Source organism: Phallusia mammillata, chromosome 6 (genome assembly GCF_965637545.1).
Source record: "Phallusia mammillata chromosome 6, kaPhaMamm4.hap1.1, whole genome shotgun sequence".
NCBI classification, from domain to species: domain Eukaryota; kingdom Metazoa; phylum Chordata; class Ascidiacea; order Phlebobranchia; family Ascidiidae; genus Phallusia; species Phallusia mammillata.
This window is the reverse complement of record NC_137257.1, coordinates 10,893,264-10,911,875: the sequence shown is the minus strand read 5'-3', so window position 1 is coordinate 10,911,875 and position 18,612 is coordinate 10,893,264. Positions and strand designations below refer to the sequence as shown.

Here is an 18,612-nt window from a genome sequence, read left to right as displayed (position 1 = left end):
TTTTTCTCTTAACCGCAGCCCTACAAATCCAAAGGATGAACATTATGCACCGTACACGAGATCCCAACAGCATTATATTTCGGATGAAAGGTATAAAGTAGGTTAAAAACGATCTAAACTGAGTCAACGCTAGCAATTTTCTTTCTCAAAGTGTAAAGTATTCTTGCCTAAAACACTACTTAAGAATATAGAAAGATGAAGTTAAATAATATACCTTGTAAGATTTGTTACGGGAAACTATGTATAAATCGCATAGTTGCAATAAAACAGAATAATCGCAACATGTATTTGCTTTTTGAAAGCGCCTTTACAGGTTTCATAAGCGTTTTTAACGCCGATTTTTTTTCTCTTAACCGCAGCCCTATAAGTCCAAACGACGAACATTATGCACCGTACACGAGATCCCAACAGCATTATATTTCGGATGAAAGGTATAAAGTAGGTTAAAACGATCTAAACTGAGTCAAGGCTAGCAATTTTCTTTCTCAAAGACTAAAGTATTATTGCCTAAAACGCTACTTCAGAATATTGAAAGACAAAGTTGAAAAAACCCAACATATTTTGGAGGATCTGTTACGGAAAACTATTTATAAATCGTGTAGTTGCAATATTACAGAATAATCGCAACATGTATTTTGCCTATTTAAAAGCGCCTTTACCGGATTTTTAATAGTTGTTGATTCTTTTTATACTAATACCTATACCGCACCAGACTGAATTTGCAGTTGCCTAAAGTTAAACATACAATAAATTTTTTAATAAAGTAGACCGGTCTTCTATGTCATTACTTTTTTGACCTCTGAATATAAGCGATTTTTTAATGCCGATTTTTTTATTCTTCTAACTGCAGCCCTATAAATCCAAACGATGAGCCTTCTTTCCCGTACATGAGATCCCAACAGCATTATATTTCGGATGAAAGGTATGAAGTAGGTTAAAAACCTTCTAACCTAAGTCAAGGCTTGTAACTTTCTTTCTTAAAGAATAAAGTATTCTTGCCTTAACACTACTTCAGAATATTGAAAAATAAAGTTAAAAAACATATTTTGTAAGATTTGTTACCAGGAACTATATTTTTTAAATCGTGTAGTTGCAATAACACAGAATAATCGCATTTGTATTTTGCTTTCTCAAAGGCGCCTTGCGTTTATTTTAATAGTGTTTTAAGTTGTCTGTCGTATTGCTAGTATAACCAACGTTTTTCTTTAGCATTTTAGCACCCTACTCGCAAAAAATCTTCCTTTAACTACCCAACTATATTTTTTACTATTTTTACTCTTTTAGTTTGACAAATCCCAAAGATGATTCATTTCAAATGTACAGAATGTCAGCGCCACATCATAACGAGGGAAAAAGGTAAGTTTCAATAAATTTGACATAAATTAACAGCACATAACACCTTTTTTCAGCTAGGATCAGATAATAAATTTTAATTTTAATTGCTTTCAACCATTTGCAATTACAAGTCATGACGAACGTTTTAACCAATGTTTTTTTTTATTTGACAGATCTAGAATTCCTGCTGGTTTGCGACAACTAATTCAATTATTACCCGGACAACGCAAACAAGCGACAAAGCAACAAATGTACGATATATATGGAAATCAAGACGGATTCTCAGGGGGTATTGTTTTTTCAAACACATCAATATGAATACGAGACAAAGTCGTAAGTCGGACCGGGTTCAGATTCGGGTCGGGTTGGTACTTAAAAAAATGCTATGATTCAGGCCCGACTTTACACTCTGTGTCAGATTTTTTTTTAACAAATATTACTATCGAAGTAGCCAGTTGCTGGACCTGACCTAATGTCGACCAGCCCTAAAACACATTGTTTAAGAGCAGTAGTCTAAAACACATTGTTTGTGTTTGTTGTCTTGGTCTTTCATGAGGCTTTAATGTCAATCAAACTTTCGGACCCAAACTGGTTTCTCATAAAGATTCGGGTTGGGGCTGGTTTGGGCTCCAATTTCCGGCCCGTTTACAACTCTACTACGAGGATCTAGTTAATTATAGAAATTTGGCAAAACCTTGTGTGGTTTTTGCTTTTGTAGATTGAACTATTTTCAAATTTGAAACCGCTTTAGTTACGAACGATATTTTTCGTCTAATTTCGATATTGTTTCTCTTGTATTGTTTGGCGAATCACTTGAGGGGATTTAGTACTTCTTTTAGGAGTTTTTGCATGTTTGACAAGGAACTCTTTATTTCGCGAGTATATAAGTAAAACAATATAATATTTTTTGTATTTCAGTTATCACTGCACCTGAACAACAGAAACCTTCAAGTCGGAATGAAAAGTACAATAAAAATATTTTTAGTTTTCATTAAATAATTTAATATATTGTCAATCACTGTCAAATCTTGCCCAGTTAAGACCATTACCAAAAAAAGAAAAACGGCCTTTTAAAATTAATAAGGGCCTTAACTAGCATCATGATGTGAACAGAAAAGTATTGTTTTTCAAGATTGAACGCAGCATTTATCACAATTGTCAAAGCGAATCAACTTCAGGCAGTAGAAGGAGAGAATAGCGCATCTGGGTGGTATTTCGTTTTCAATGAAAAACGGATGGAAATACCTGATATCAATTGCACAGACGATGATGGTCGCACTGCTCTTAGAATTGCTATCAATAACCGATCAAAGGCAACTTGTGAACTTCTTCTGAAAATGGGGGTTTGTATGAATTTTTGGACTTGATTATTTTATTACATTCCTGACTTGAAATGGTTTCACTGGTGGAATACATTTGTGGTTCATTTTTAACGAAATTGCCTGTTTAATAACATATTATTGGGCTGGCTGGTCCTTTATTTTAAATAACGTGTGCTGGAGAAATCAGGTGATTTACTAAATCAGCAATTGCTGGCAGGCATAATGTATCACCCTGTGCAGTACTGGCCATCCAGCAGTTTTATTGCAAATAATCGACGTTTCGACGTCCTATGCAAGACGCCTTCATCAGGATAATGGCATATCTTGCAAGACACCTTTCTTATAAAGCGATGAATTGCAACGTACCACCCACAAAAAACAGCGATAACAAGATCGTGCGGCTGCAAAACTCGCACCATCGTAGTGATAAAAGCTCCGTGGTTGATTTTAGTTGGTTAATCACAAAAACATAAAAGGAGGTTATAACTACAACCGCCAACCTATATAACCTATAGGTTTATATATAAGAAATGTAAAAAAAATTCATGTGTATGCAATTTACAGATCGAAATAGGAAACTGCCTATTTCACGCGATCAAACAAGATTATGTTGATGGTGTAAGAGTAATATTGGAGAATGAACGCAAACGTGGAACTCACACAAGTCGGTTGGAATCAAGTGATTATTACTTTCCTGGTTTCACGCCAATGGTGTTGGCTGCATATACTCAGAACTACACAATGATCAAACTACTCAAGGAGTATGGTTATATATTAGAGGTATGTGAATATGGTTTATAAAATGGATTCATTAAAATGCCGTCAATTTTTTTGAAACACCAACTTCTTGGTTTCAAAATGCTACCAAAAACATTACGTCAGTAAAAAAAATAAAACAAAAACAAAACACAAAGTTAGTCCGAAATGACAAAACCAAAGCGAAAAACACTAATTGGTATCACATTTTTACTTTTACAAAGATTAGGATCTCTACATAATAATCGGTTGTATCATACATGGTGTAGTAACTTTGTCAAACTTATTTTATTAATTAAAATTTATGCCCCTTTTGGTACGTATGTTGGTAGGAAATACAACTGTGTAAATCAGGGGTGGGCAACCTTTGTTACTGTAGGGCCAATTATAAATGTCAAAATTGGATCGAGGGCCGCACATGCATGTTCACCACACAAAGTGATTTTGTTTTGTTTCTTACCAAATATGCTTAACTACAAGTATAATTCGTATTTGATTCTAGCCACATTTTGCCAGATCGCAGATCAGCTCAAAAATATGTAATAATTGGACTCGTTTGCCAGTACTTGAAATCCAAGCGTCTCTGCGGGCCGCACAAGCTTTAATGAAGGGCCGCATGCGGCCCGCGGGCCGCAGGTTGCCCACCCCTGGTGTAAATAATGCAACAAACCTTCTTCTTATTTATAAAAGTTCATAAATAAGATAAAGAAAAGTTGTGCAAGAAAACAAAGAAACTAACAATGTATGTACGCGCACATTACAAATCCAATGAGGTTTTCGAATCGACTACATGAAATTTAACTGAAATCGGTTGAAAAAAAAACACATTAAACTTTGTTTAAAACTTAAGTGTATTTTGTTTGACACATGTGTGCACAGACTGCGACCATAGCAAATGAGGTCTTTTGGGAATCCGCCAACGAGCGCAAAATTATGTGTAAAGCAAAGTCAAGTCCCGCCTATATTACAGCACTTGCAGAGGTAGGCTGAAATTCTCATAAAATTTAAGTTTTATTTATTATTTGTATTGCACAAAAACGGATTTTAAACTTATAAAATTTGTTGCTGTTATAAAGAAAATGTTCACCAGTAAAAAAAAAAAAGTTATTGATTGATACAATTGCTAATTTTTATCTTTGTAGGGACCCGATGGATTGGACCCATTCGAATACTGCATGGATTTGATTGAAGAAATCCAAGAGTATGCTAAAATGGAACCACAACATAGCGATTTCTACATAAAGCTAGAAGAAAATCTAGAAAACTACATGTGTTCTCTACTTGATGAAGTAACGTGCTAATTTATCCATTTTACACAGCGACACTTAAAAGTGTTTTGGTTATTTTTCTATGTTTTCGGAATGTAATTTGTGATAAATCGTTTTTTGTACACTGGACGACCAGCGTCGTCAGTCAGTTGCGTCTCCGTTAGTCAGAAAATTGTCTGGAAGCTTGAAATTGTTTATCTTTTCTGAAAACGTCAGGTTCGATCATCAGATGGACTTCTTCGTTTGTTTCATTGCGAAACCACAGGAAACACACTCAACACCTCAACACATATTAGTCATTTGGGACGAGTGGTAAAGCGGTTCAGTCCGCAGCATTCTAATGACATTGAACAACAAGAAATGTATGGAAATTCCACAAACCGACGGTCAAACCAACGACTTCAACTATTTGACCGATCGGTGGAGATGAGGTTGTTGAAATTTGTCACACACAGTAATTCCCAGGTACGTATAAAAATACCATAAATTTAATTGCCGAAAAGCATTGGTTTTACGCGTTTATCGATTTGATTATTTATATGTAACGCAATAGAAATAAGTAACTAATTTAACGACATTGTTTTGTGCCACAGCAATGTATCGATTACATGAACTACAAAGGTGCAAAATTTATGCATCAAGGAAACATGTTGAAATGGATTTTTGTGCATTTCCTTGTTGGCGTGTTTTTCCCGATCCTATCTTTATATCATCTGATATCGCCATACTCTACAGTGGGAAGTACGTAACTTAATATTTAAATCATTGCCCCCTTCCTTTAAATGTGTGCAATCAGAATAAAACAAACACAAATAGTAACAAATCCGAACAAAATACAGTCAACAAAAAGTACTGTATGATGGCAAAATATGTGGTATCCAAGGATTTTTTGAGTAAAGCATTTTTTATTCATAAGGACAAAGCTTCATAAACTTATTGTTTTAATAATTCATTCTTTTGTGCAGAAATTATCACAAAGCCAGCAATAGCTTTTGCTTGTCATCTTTTGTCGGACTTATCGTTTGTTGTCCTGGTTTTCATTAGCGTCGCCACAAGATCCGTGGAAAACGACTACCTGGGTAGGGAAGACACAAATTACTAAAGCATAAATTCGGCAAAAAAGTCGGTCATTTTCCAAAATAAGTAAAAACGTCACTAATGGAATTGCTGTTTGGAATAGTGCAAGTTAACTTCAGAGTTAAAGCATAGCTGCATGTGTTTATCATAGGATCACCACCGACTGCAGTTGACTGGCTAATTCTGTTTTGGGTAATTGGAAAATGGAAGCAGGAATTTCGTGAGCTGTTCTTTCACGGAGCTAAAAAGTATTTCTCTGACTGGTGGAACATCAACGACCTTGTTCAACTAATATTGTTATCTGCAAGTATTATCCTCAGGTAGGACCAAGACTCCATCGAAGATTGTTTTCTCTTTTGTGTGCTGCAAAATAACACATCAAGTTTTTTTCAACAAAAAGTGTGCATGGTGTGTATATTTCCTGCTCTAGATGTGCAATAAACTTGTTTTCACACAGGATTGTCGAATACTTCCAACACACTAATGGCCTAAACAAAGTTCCGAGATACGAATGGAAACCTACAGAATTAAAGCTGATTTCGGAGGCTCTCCTGTCATGGGCATACATATTTGTCTGCCTTCGAGTCCTTAACCTGATCAGAACAATTCGGTGGCTTGGACCCTTGCAATTATCTCTTGCTCGCATGATAACAAACATCCTTGAGTTTTTGTTCATATTTGGGCTAGTTGTTGTAGCATTTGCGCTGAGCTTGAGCGAGTTGTACTGGTATTACGGCACACCTGCAGCCAAGAAATTATTTTGCCCCCTTAACAACTCCACTAGCGGTGCGCAGTGCACCAAGAATGTGCTATTTTCGAACGTCCGCGAGTCGTTTGGTACGCTGTACTGGGCAATCTTTGGTCAGTTTGATCTGTCTCTCATCTCGCTTTCAGGAAGACACTTTATAACAGAGGGTGTCGCTTGGTCTCTTATTGCATTGTATCATGTCGTTGTTATCCTGGTCATGATAAATATGCTCATCGCAATGATGTCACAAAGTTATGACGAAACTAGCACAAACGCCGAGGTCGAATGGAAGCTACATAGAGCTGCAGTTTGGCTTCGGTTTATTCGCAAAGAGAACTCACTTCCTCCTCCGATGAATGTAATCCCAAACATACCAAAATGGATCAGCAAGCTAAAGTGTTCAAGAAAATGCAACCAACCTGAAACGAAGAAAGGTGTTGGGACGTCCTATGGTGAGAAACTTAGAAAGGAAGCTATCAGCATGCTACTGGAAAGATACAAATACAACACACACCTCACCAAATAACTTACAAAATGTACAACTCTGTAATGTTGTGACCTTACTTCAACAACATCATGGCGAATCGGCGTAATTTAAGTAACGTTGAGTCGTTTTGCAATATAAAAAATATGATCTCAATTTGAAGTTTACCCAAAAGGAATTACCTTCTTCTCCCAAATGAATGTAAATGTAAACAAAAATGTAAATAGTGAAATTTAAGTGTATTGTTGTACTACATAGGCACCGAGTTTTACAAAAATGCAAGATGACGTAAAATATGACGTCACTTTGTGTGACGTCACAAATGCGTACAAGCACAAGAACTCAAAGCCCAACAAACTTTCCATAGAATTCTATATATGGACACTTTATAACAGAGGATTAATGCATTAATGCAACCTTCGCCAAAACAAAAAACGATATGTATGAAATAGTTTTTAGCTTGCAATTGCAACACGTTGCTGTAGCGTTTTTATTGGTTTAGCAACTTTTTAAAAAAGTTTCGTAGTGCTGCCTTACATTTTACAATACATTTGCATTGTACACAACAATGGCTGACATTCACTGACAATTGTGTGTTTGACGTCACAAACAAGGCACTAACCACAACAAGTTGCAGTTTCAAGCCACGTTTTGTTGCTAATATTCTTCAGACTTTACGATATTTCGTACGATACTGTTATAAACTAACCAAATTTTCCAAATTTCGTGCTTTACAAACCCAACCGCCTACTCGGCGCCTATAACTTGTACATGTACGTTGTCAATACAGTTTCATCCAATATAGTGTCATACAGTTTATCTGCTGTTTTGTAGTCTAGTTTATCTGTTGTTAAGAAAACAATTGCTGTCATCAGAAGCAAAATGTTGATGTTAATTTTTTAAAGTCTCTTGACTGGCAGAATAAGCGAGTCGGTTTCAGATGCACTTTATTAATTGATCAGTGATCTAAAACGGATTTTTAAACACCTAAACCAAATAAAAGTCAAGAATGTCACAATTACAAAACAATCCAAACAATCTAACTTTACATAACATAATATTATCCACAGCCACAAAACTTAATACATTTAAAACAGACGTTAAAACTGCTGAAACACTAACCGGGTGACACTAAAACGCTGAATGGGCGGGACGGGCGGGACGGGCGGGACGAGCGGGAGATGGGTGGCGGGACGTCGCGGAAACCGCTAAATATCGGGTAAATTGCTGACAGTTAGTGCTATTAGGGTTGGGTTGAGATTTTGTAATAGTATATGAATCAAAAAATGTTCCTGCCTAAAACTTATTCAGCTGTTTCCTGACATTCAGAAAAAATGCTTGGGCGGGAAGTCTCCCTCGGCCGCTGAATGTTTCCCTCGGTCGCGGAATGTATCCAGGGGAATTATTTTTAATGATTTTCTAGTATAAAACCTTATCCCAACCTTAATAGCACTAACCGTCAGCAATTTAACCCGATATTCTGCGGTTTTCACGACGCCCCTCCATCTCCCGCCCATCCCGCCCGTCCCGCCCAGTCAGCGTTTTAGTGTCACCCTCAGAAATGGCACGTAAGAAAATACGGTTAATAAAAGTTAGCACGTTAAATGCTAACTTTAAATCAATAACAAGGTGAAGAAACTAAGTTACATTTTCTTCAAAACTGGTTTGGTGATAAATGTTGGCGTCCCAAGATTACACTAGATTTTTCATTTTGTGTACTTTTACTCCACTTTCTGAACAGAACAGCAAGACTACGGTCCGGCCGGTCAATTTTTAGTTCCTAAAAGACAGACGCACTTTTTTTTATCCTGAAGACTTTTTTGACTAAAACATTTTTGTTCGACTTTGTACCGAATTGACCAGTAATCAACACATAGCCATGTACAGCATTTTATTTACAAACAAATATTTAAAAATTGTGGGTAAGCTAATAAACAAAAACAATTGCTTTTGCAATATAGCCTTATGCTTGAGCGTTAAAATTTCGCTTTAGCATTTGACACGCAGTAAATATCAAAAAGCTTAAGTTAGCGTTAAAAACAGGTTAATACGCAAAGCTTGCAAAACCACAGGCAAATAGCAGCATAATAAATTGAATACCAAAATCGGGTTTTTGAAACACGATTTGAAACCAGCAACAACATAAAAAAATCATTGAGCTAGTGATGATAACATTACAAAAAACTAATACGGATTTAATGATACAAAATTTACAGGCAAAAACTATTCGCTGATTTTAATTATTGTTGAATAGCGAGAGCGGGTAAATGCCTTAAAACAAAAATATTTTCTGATTTGCTGCATTGAAAAAGACGTGTATTGAAAATATTTGCACACTCTTTAAGACTCAATAATGTTCAAGCTGTAACCGACCAAGGAGTCAATTTCTTTTCTTCATTTTCGTCGGAATGATATTTATGCTGAATGCACCCAAAACAAGTTCATATTTTTCATAATTTATCAAAAGTAAGAATTCGGGTTTACTGAAACAGTAACACTACAAATGAACAGATTAACACAGCCGAAAAAATCTTTTGTCCGATTTTTTTTACCACGGTAGACCAAACCAAAAGTTAATGTTATTTGATGTTCTACGTTTACCTGTTTAACAAATTTGTCTCCACATGCGATTCGAATGCGTTCAGCGGTAGCTGGAGCGTCCATTCGGAATGGTCCAAATATCCCCGAATCATTTCGTGCACTTCCGATCGCCGACTTAATAGCAAAAAGCACGGAAGCGGACAAAAAGAACGGCGGTTCCCCAATTCCCTTTAAAAGCCAATGTCAGAAGAGTTTCAAATAAAATGTGCAAATGTGTTTATGAACCTTGGATGAATAAATAGCTTTGTCGTTCTCCGAATTACGCAGCAAGTGAACATTAAACTGGCGAGGGCAATCACCGAAACCGGGAATCTTGTAAGCACCCGGACCAACTGTTAGAATATGACCGCCAGGGGTGTGCAAGGGCTCCTCCATTGTAAACATTCCGTAACCTTGAACAAATCCACCTTCAATCTGCAAAAATCAAACCTAATGCTCAATTGAACCTTGTTTTATTGCAATGCTATTGTATTAAAAAATGCAACTAGCTGATGACCTGTCCAATATCGATAGCAGGGTTAAGACTTCTCCCGACGTCCATCACAATATCAGTTTGAAGCACCACGTGATCACCGGTCAGGCAGTCCACCTCGACTTCGGACACAGCTGCACCGTAAGTGTAATAGTTTGCTATTCGACCTTCGATTTTACCGTTGGCTAAATCCCATTTGTTCTGCATATTCGGAACTCTGCAAATAACCGTTTTTATAAACAAAACAAAACAAAACCTTTGTTTGTATATTTTTGTCACTTAGGTTTTATCAATTGTCCTGTGAACAGAGCCTCAAGCAAAGCAAGGTGATTTTTGCAATAATTGTCGTCGGGTAATTTGTGAGATAAGGAAAAATTTTGCCAATGTATGTTACAAGTTTCACAGCGAAACCAATTTTTCTCTTTCCTAGTTAACATCATGTTAATTTTACTTGTAGTATCCTGTAGCAGAAAGGCTTATTCGATTCATAAATGCCTTCAAAACCAAATCTTTCCATTTCAAAGTTGGATGTTGTTTTCTTAATGGAGCAAGTCGTTTGGATATTTTGTCACAGGCTGCCTACAATAAACGTTCATGTTAAGATTTCTGAAGCAAAATATTGAATTTTACAGACGCCGACTTCCAGTATTACCTTGACAGCTCCTCCATTCATGTCAGAACTAATGCTGGCAACTGTTGCAATGGTGTTTGGAACTGTGTTGGTGCTTGTTTCTGAGATGTGTATAAAATCAACTGGAATCTTCAGGCAGCGACCGGCGATCTTGATTTAAAAATAAACAATAATCGTTTTTGTAACAGGCATGAAAAGAACTAAAATTGAAGATCAAAGTGCCATAAAAAAAATTCCAACCTGTATCATCTTTGTGTGCAATCCTTGGCCCATTTCGGTCCCACCGTGCGTTAAAGAAACTGAACCGTCAGTGAAAACGTTCACGAGCGCCCCCGCCTGGCAGCGAAACTCTGGGAATCCGATAGCAAATTTGGTTGGAACACAGGATATTCCACGTTTCTTCCATCTAAAGACAAAGTTCTATGCTCATATTACATTTAATCATAAACATTACTGCCAAGGTAGTGGTGTATAAAGAATACATCGTTCAGACGTTTCAACAATCTCGTCTGTGACGTCACTTTACACATCTGGCTTTTACCTTTTTTTCCTTAGTGCTTTATTTTCCTTAGTACCGTGTTCTACAGCTTGATTGACAACCTACACTGATGATGACAACAGAGATGGTTGAAACGTCTGAACGATGTATTCTTTATACACCACTACCTTGGCAGTAATGTTTATGATTAAATTACTTTTCAAGTCCGTGTATAGTGTTCCTAATTATATTACATTGTTTATCAATCACAATGTTGTGAATGTGATTTGGAATCGGTAAGTTAAAAAGCTTTGGCTTAAAACCACAGTCGACAATATCACCTGTTTTTTGTGTTGTAAAAGTCTACCGCTTCTTTTCTTTTGTGGAAATTTGATTTTTCGATGCAGCCATCCCAACATCGTCTCGCTGTACAGGGATCGAGGATTTGACCGTAGTGTGTAAATTCCCCCATTTCCTTGTACATGTTTATCGCTCGAATCTTAAATGCAAAAAAATCTAACCGTGTAAATTGATAAACCGCACCAAACTAGATACCATTTGGGTGTAAACTGTTTAAAAACTGCAAGTCACACCGGCTTCACTCCATTTTACCTTCTCTGGCATGACCCCGAGATGTTCAGCAACTTTCGTGATCCAAGATTCCGTAATGAACATCGACTGCGGACCGCCGAATCCCCTGAAAGCTGTGCTGGATGCAATGTTGGTGCGGCAAGCGGTCCCACGAACATATAGATTAGGTATACTATGAAGTAGCGCCAAAATATTAAACAAAGGATGTCAACCCAAACCTTTATATTGGTTATGTAAAAGTGTACCTGTAACAATTATCAATGTGGATTGTGGACGCTGATAATACTGCCATCGAATAGTCGATAGTGTGACCAGCATTGCTGTACAACTCAGCCTTCAAAGCCTTCACTTTTCCGTCGTTCATAAATCCAACCTGTGCAAATAAATGCATTCACAGATGATTCCCATGTAGTTGCAATGTACAACACCTGACAAATATTTGTCGCAAACAAAATTTCGCCTTTAGGGTAATATATTGTTTTTTTACGCCACCTGCTCGAACATCACATGTAGTTACTTTCCTTGTATTTGGCGTAATATGGATGTCGACCTCCCGTCATTATCATGTCATCCCTCCGGGAAAGCATACATCGGACTGGTCGACGACATCTACAAAGCAATCATGCAAGAAGGTTAACACAGAGTTGGGGTTTGGTGTGTTGTAGATTTTCTGCGAGATTTTGTCACAGTTTTAATGAAAAACAAATCGGTAAAAAATGCCAATTTACTTGTGTGCTGCTAAGGCCACTGGATTACTGACCAACCAAAATCGACTTTCCTTGCCTCCGAATCCGCCTCCCATTCTTTTTGTTCTGCTTACAATCTTGTTTCGCTGAACACCGAGTGTTCTTGCAACCTAAAAATGCTAGTTATCGTTTATTACGCCAAACTGTTGCGTTATATGATGAAAACATTACAAGAATGTTAAGTGGATGAGTGCCAATCCATTAAGGAGTGGTTGCCTAAGGAAAGTTTGCCTAAGGAAAGTTACAAAACCTTCCGCAGGTAACTTGGAAATTTAATTCAAATGAAAGTTATTGCTGAAAGCTGACTAAAAACACATCAATTGAGGTAGGAACTGGATGAAAATATTTGTTTAATAACCAACCTGATTTTGCAAGGCAGTTGGATCTTGACTTGAAGAGTAAATTTCCATTTCATCATCTTCTAGTTTCGGAACAGCAAGACACACTTGCGTTTCCATGTAAAAGTGCTCCTGACCAGCGGTTCTGCAAAAACACACACAATTTAGTAATATCTTGACACATTCACAATCCTCAGTCTTTGTCTAACAGTCTGCTTATTGATTCAAGTGTTTTTTATTCGTCTGCTGACAAATTTTCAGTCAATTTACCTGACATCCCCTTCAATCACGTGATCGCATTCTTCCATTGCTTTGTCGGGATCACCACGAATAATTTGTTTGCTCGGATCCAAGAAAGATTTTTGTTTAATCGCATCCTAATATTTTTAAGATCATGTTAAACCATAAAAAACTTTTTCCGCTCAAATTTAAACATAAGTTTAAATTTCAGGATTAAACCTTAACTTACACCGGTGAGAAGTTGCATATATTGGCTTTTGTGTTCAGTTACCTCAATCGTGACAATAATAGGTGAAATATCTTCGTATTCAATTTGCACCAACTGAGCAGCTCTTTGCGCATGTGCTTGAGTGTCAGCGATAATAGCACCGATGGTGTGTCCAACACAAGTAACCTGCAACATTTGCGAGTATTAGCGATGACCGCGCAGTAGAAATATTACTATCTTATATTGCTATAACGCCTTTGGATACAGAGTCATTGTTTCATTATTGTTTCTCATCAGTACCGATAATTTTGTAAAGGCGATATACGGTTGAATGACTAAATATCTTCATAAATTTGAATCAATAAGCATAAGTTTATTTTAGTGAAAGTACACAGTAACCATAAAAATTAAAACATTTTACCATGTAAATGTATTTGCTTGGTTTGATAAACAGACATAAGTGAACCAAATTTTTTTTCTAAAAATGGTTAAATAAACAGTTCCAAGTAAACCACATAGAATGGTTTTCGTGAAATAGCCTAAAGCCGAGTCGCCTTACTGATATTTATCATTCTAAATGTGTAATCTTTTTGCCAACTTCAGTTTCACCTTGTCCACTGCAAAAACTCGATCGTCATCATCAATCACTTTAACATTGTTCGAACCCGGCACGTCACGGTGATCGATGTACATCACAAAACCCGGTGATGTCATAGCTCTACTGATGTCAACGTTGCGTACGTAGGCGTGCGCTCGAGTACTCGTTACAAAACATAGATAAAGCTCATCTGGAAATCAAAAGTTTTTATTTAATATATTGATAGTCGATACTTTGCTCAGGGTATTTTTTTATTTATTTCAATTTTTTTGACATTCCCAAACCCTTAACAATTGACATGATGCAAGGACAAGGCTTAGGCCGAAACTGCGTGTGTTTTCATTTTACGTAAAATTTTAGGCTGTTGTGACATCAAGTAATATTTTCCATAATTTGTAATGTTGGGGCTGATTTTGATGAAGAAAAATGTACTTGGTTACTCACCAAAATCTACTTACCGAATTGCATCGGTATACATTTCGCATTATAATGTTACTTACCTTTATACACTGGCATGTCATCTATGAAAACAGCTTCGCCAGTGGTGTGTTTTTCTCCAGATACATGTTTCACTGGTCGCCCAACTAGATCTTCTAATGATTGATTCGAGTGAGTCTAATATTCAGTAAAAATATTACTCTCGAACTAAAAGTACGAAAAAATGGTTAATATTTACCCCTTGCCAGGTCTGTGTTCCAAACTGGTAGTGTTGTAAAAAGTCATCCATAGCACTTATTTCTTCTGGTTTGATATTTTCCTTTCGACATCGAAACGAATGTTATGATCTTACATGACATATTCAGACAATAAGTTACCTCGATTATTCCTTGTTCGATCAAACAATTCTTTACGTGTAGGAAGAACTTGAAGAAAAAGCTTGCTGCAAGAGCTTCCCTGTATTCCACCATTCCTCCGGGAGCATCCAGACTCAGTGGAAAGTCCTCCCTTATCCATTGCATGTAGTTTTGGACCAAATCTTCCGTCCACTCTCTGTTAATTAGAAGTTGCAAATGTCATCAGATGTTCAAAATTATTATGTTGTTGCTTCACCTTCCAATCATATTTTGAATGGTCTTTTCTGGCATAACTGACGTAGCAGCCATTCCACCAAATGCGGCAACAAATTTGAGCACTTTGCAAGTTCCTGGATGAAAGACGACACGCATGGCTGCATTCACGATAGCAATATCGTCTTCTCGACGTTTCGATTGCTTGTAAGCTTTCATGTACTCGTCCTACTTGGCAGCATTGTATAACCAAAACAGCATAAACTTTTAAGTTGCACAACTCGGTTTTACCTTTGTATTAAATGGAACATAAACATAAATGAGAACTTCGCCCTTCTCTGCACATGTCGTCCTGTATTTGGGGAAGAAACTTTGATCCATCAAAACCTGTCGATCTTTAGCACGAGAATGTAATCTGAATGTAGCAATACTTTCGTTTGCCATGAGGATTGGATTGAGATCAGAGATGGGACTTGCTGTCATTATGTTGCCTCCAATCGCCTGTGGAACAATGTTTATAAATTTCGCATTGTGTTGAGTAAAAATAACTTAAGAACTTACCGCAACATTTCGGATTTGATCTCCAGCAAACCAATGAAGTATATCGAGAAACGCGCGCATCCATTGTGTGCGAAACGTTTCAGTGGTTTGTATGATATCCTGAAATTGCTCCTTGATGCTTGTCAAAGTGCACGCTGACCCGATAATCAAACCTGATAAAATATATACGTTTAAATCTTGCTGGAGTTGTAACGTATTATGGGGGTATATGTGCAGTTTTAATTCGAACTTTTATAAACTCACGCCAACCCCTGACCTTTATCAGTGTTTGATATTGTAACAAGTTCCTTGAGACAAGTAGGAGAAATGATAACAGGAAACATTCGTCCTTTCACGTTGCACTCAACCCCGATCTCAGTGTTTCCATTTACCAACTGAGCTTCTGGGTAAATTAACTTCAGTTCAATCAGCTGATCTAGTGACGTAGGACGAAACCACGTGACCCGTTCCCCGACGAACTTTAGAGTTTGATGCTGTTCAGATCTGCTTTTGATCTTCAAAGCAATTGTCAATGCATTTTTTGTCATATATGATACATTATAACAATTTGTTTCCATTACCAACAACGGTATTTCTCCTTAATGGTTACGTATTGCTGCAAGCAACTATATTATCCGTATCCGTAGTAAATTAAAACTAACTGTTTGGGCACGGTTTTCGCCGTTAAAGGAGATAATGTTTTTAGTGGAACAATAATATTGTTTGTTCTATTGCATAAAAAAATGATGAAATACAAAAGATACCAACCATAAGTTGAGGGGGAAATATTATTTCTTGTGACGGATCGTATTTTCCGAAGCAGACGTTCAAGACCGAGTGGGGATCATCTTTAGCTTTTATTACTAAAGACAACATGCGTGATGTTAAACTCAGTGTCGCTTTGTTATCCAATAAAGTTTTAATACTAGTTTTTTTGTAGGTTCTACATTATACGTGAAGTAAAAAATACACCAGTAATCATACAACAGCTATGTAGTGTCCCAGTATTCTGTTACACAAAGAGTACGTAATAAAATAGTGAAGCATGTAAGTAAGTAAGACCGTTGAAATACCTCCACTCTGTTTGCAGCATTTATCCCCCATTGGACAACCGGAACTAGAATCCGAAAAAGTACTGAAAGCTGTAATAATAGCAAAAACGGGACACATAAATTTGCATTAATTTTAGGAAATGTTCGCCGTTTGGCCAAATGTTTTTGGTTGTTTGTGCAACTCAAAACGGACAACAGTACTGCAAGACTTACCACTTAAAATCGGTCTGTATCCGGTGCACCGGCATAGATTTCCTTGCAAACATCCTTCGATATTTTCAGCACTTGGCACTGATTTATTACGTAACAATGCATACATTGACATCACAATGCCGGGGGTGCAAAAACCGCATTGAGATCCGTGAAATTTAGAAAGTCGCTCCTATAGAAAATCAATAAGCATTGATCAACATGCGCTACAACGATTGTTTTAACTCTACCAGGAAATGTTTCACCTGCACTGCATGCAACTTGGTCTTGGTGCTGCCAATTCCCTCTACTGTAGTAACAGCACATCCATGCACTGAAACCACTGGAGCTAAACACGCGTTTGCCGAGTAATGTCTAGAAGGTTACAAACGAATCTTCATTTAGTGTAGCATACGGTCTCATATAATATATACCTACACAATTTTGCTGTTGATGTGATCCCACTTTGAGATCATAACAGTGCAAGCTCCACATCCTCCTTCCCCACATCCTAACTTTGATCCAGTAAGACGCACTGTAATAACGAACTGCGAATTTCATTCATTTGTGAAACCAGTTAGAATTTTACAATTTATTGATACCGTACGAGGCACAGTTACACTATATTGTAGTGGCTAAAATGTTCTCAACAATAAATACAATATTTTGTAATTTGTGTTAACTTCAAACTTCTGATGTAAACTTACATTCACGCCTGAGATAGGTTAAAAGCGTAGTTTCTGGGTCTGCATGATGTTCCACAACCTGTAATGCAGTAAGCAGCGATAAATAATGCAATGTACGGATTCGCGCACTTTTTTGGACTGTCATGCAAACAACATTAAAAAAACATTTACATTCAACCAATACAACAGCACAGAAAGAGCCAAAAAAGAAAACAATTCAATAGAACCTTTTCGCCATTAACATAAAATTCCAACACATCAGTGCTTTTCTTCGTCCATTGTGTTCTGTCGCTATCTATATCGCCGTTGCAGTTAAGAATCACCATTTTCCCCACCAATATCAAAATTTAGTGGTTGAAACGTTCACTGTGGCAAAAGTACTTAACGTCATGTTATACGGCACACAACATTTCTGGGCATCGAACTTAATTATTAACTTTAAATACCACCTCCAAATCGTTGTCTGACAAGCGTACGCATGTTATAAAACCGCGTTTGTCAATACCTATGTATGCGTACTATGCCAGTCATTTTTGTCATACACTACCATTTTCACATCTTTGCAAAAGCCATGCAAAACCTTTTGCTTTGCTGCCTAAATAGTTCACAAAGTATTTAATCTAAGGTTGCGAAAAAAACAATAACCGCAGACCTACTTTGTGCGTAAATAACTGTAGATCAGTGGTTCCCAACCTGGGGTTTGCGGACCCCCAAGGGGTCCGTGAGACGGTTTCAGGGGGTCCGTGGAGGCAAATATTTGCATCAACAGCAGTACAATATTTTTGAGTTTCCAAACCGTTTTTCCTATCATTTATAGAAAACTTGTGATTGTTACCTCCATTGTGACATCACAACACACATTAACAATAGAATTCTTAGTTTGTTTTAAGTAATGTACACTAGAAAATTTATCTCTTTTAGTGCATTGACTGCTACAGTACAGAACTTTATTAAGATTAGAGGACTGTAAACGTTGATTAAAAACGTATAATAACATAAAATGAAGGGAACGAAAAAAGACTAAATTACGTTGGGGGTCCAAGGACCGATAAAATTTATAAAAGGGGTCCCTGACTACAAAAAGGTTGGGAACCACTGCTGTAGATAAAATAAACTAAATAGTTTGAAAGACTATACCGTAGATGTGGTGTAAGCCATATATACTGCAACTACTGTAAGGTTATGATTAATAAACCACATTATGTCTATTTAGGTTGTAAAGTCAAGCTAAGTTAACTGTATATT

The 18,612-nt window shown here is 37.0% G+C and overlaps 2 protein-coding genes across 2 annotated transcripts; one reads left to right on the top strand and one right to left on the bottom strand.

The window, feature by feature from the left end:
- Positions 1 to 365: 365 nt before the first annotated feature.
- On the top strand, positions 366 to 7,568 carry LOC145233829 (short transient receptor potential channel 4-like). The gene is made up of 14 exons (XM_080098610.1): positions 366 to 431; positions 851 to 922; positions 1,285 to 1,356; positions 1,509 to 1,624; positions 2,254 to 2,299; positions 2,468 to 2,678; positions 3,222 to 3,437; positions 4,293 to 4,394; positions 4,556 to 4,702; positions 4,898 to 5,146; positions 5,275 to 5,422; positions 5,647 to 5,760; positions 5,910 to 6,078; positions 6,216 to 7,568. Exons 2-14 carry the CDS (start codon positions 888 to 890, stop codon positions 7,030 to 7,032), a joined length of 2,442 nt encoding a protein of 813 aa, XP_079954736.1. The 5' UTR covers positions 366 to 431; positions 851 to 887; the 3' UTR covers positions 7,033 to 7,568.
- A 1,779-nt stretch (positions 7,569 to 9,347) lies between these two features.
- On the bottom strand, positions 9,348 to 17,693 carry LOC145234252 (xanthine dehydrogenase/oxidase-like). The gene is made up of 30 exons (XM_080099001.1): positions 17,595 to 17,693; positions 17,389 to 17,446; positions 17,120 to 17,216; positions 16,948 to 17,056; positions 16,706 to 16,874; positions 16,514 to 16,582; positions 16,209 to 16,303; positions 15,718 to 15,955; positions 15,462 to 15,613; positions 15,192 to 15,401; positions 14,944 to 15,128; positions 14,689 to 14,883; positions 14,570 to 14,624; positions 14,394 to 14,508; positions 13,905 to 14,083; positions 13,359 to 13,481; positions 13,118 to 13,224; positions 12,872 to 12,992; positions 12,492 to 12,619; positions 12,287 to 12,372; positions 12,009 to 12,138; positions 11,785 to 11,935; positions 11,514 to 11,671; positions 10,935 to 11,100; positions 10,716 to 10,844; positions 10,515 to 10,642; positions 10,088 to 10,280; positions 9,817 to 10,005; positions 9,592 to 9,759; positions 9,348 to 9,410 (listed from the first exon to the last, which is right to left on the bottom strand). Exons 1-30 carry the CDS (start codon positions 17,691 to 17,693, stop codon positions 9,348 to 9,350), a joined length of 4,065 nt encoding a protein of 1,354 aa, XP_079955127.1.
- Between the last annotated feature and the right edge of the window lie 919 nt (positions 17,694 to 18,612).

Bases quoted from the DNA above. Each gene is read 5' to 3' on its own strand.
- LOC145234252 (XM_080099001.1), bottom strand. From the start codon at position 17,693: ATGGTGATTCTTAACTGCAACGGCGATATAGATAGCGACAGAACACAA. The intron at 14,625-14,688 runs GTCATGTAAGAT...AGAAGAAATAAG, and splicing joins GTAACTTATTGTCTGAATAT to TGCTATGGATGACTTTTTAC. The intron at 12,139-12,286 runs AGGAAAGTAACT...ATTTATTTGCAC, and splicing joins TCCATATTACGCCAAATACA to AGGTTGGATTTATGAACGAC.
- LOC145233829 (XM_080098610.1), top strand. From the start codon at position 888: ATGAGATCCCAACAGCATTATATTTCGGATGAAAG. The intron at 4,395-4,555 runs GTAGGCTGAAAT...TTATCTTTGTAG, and splicing joins ATATTACAGCACTTGCAGAG to GGACCCGATGGATTGGACCC. The intron at 5,147-5,274 runs GTACGTATAAAA...TTTGTGCCACAG, and splicing joins TCACACACAGTAATTCCCAG to CAATGTATCGATTACATGAA.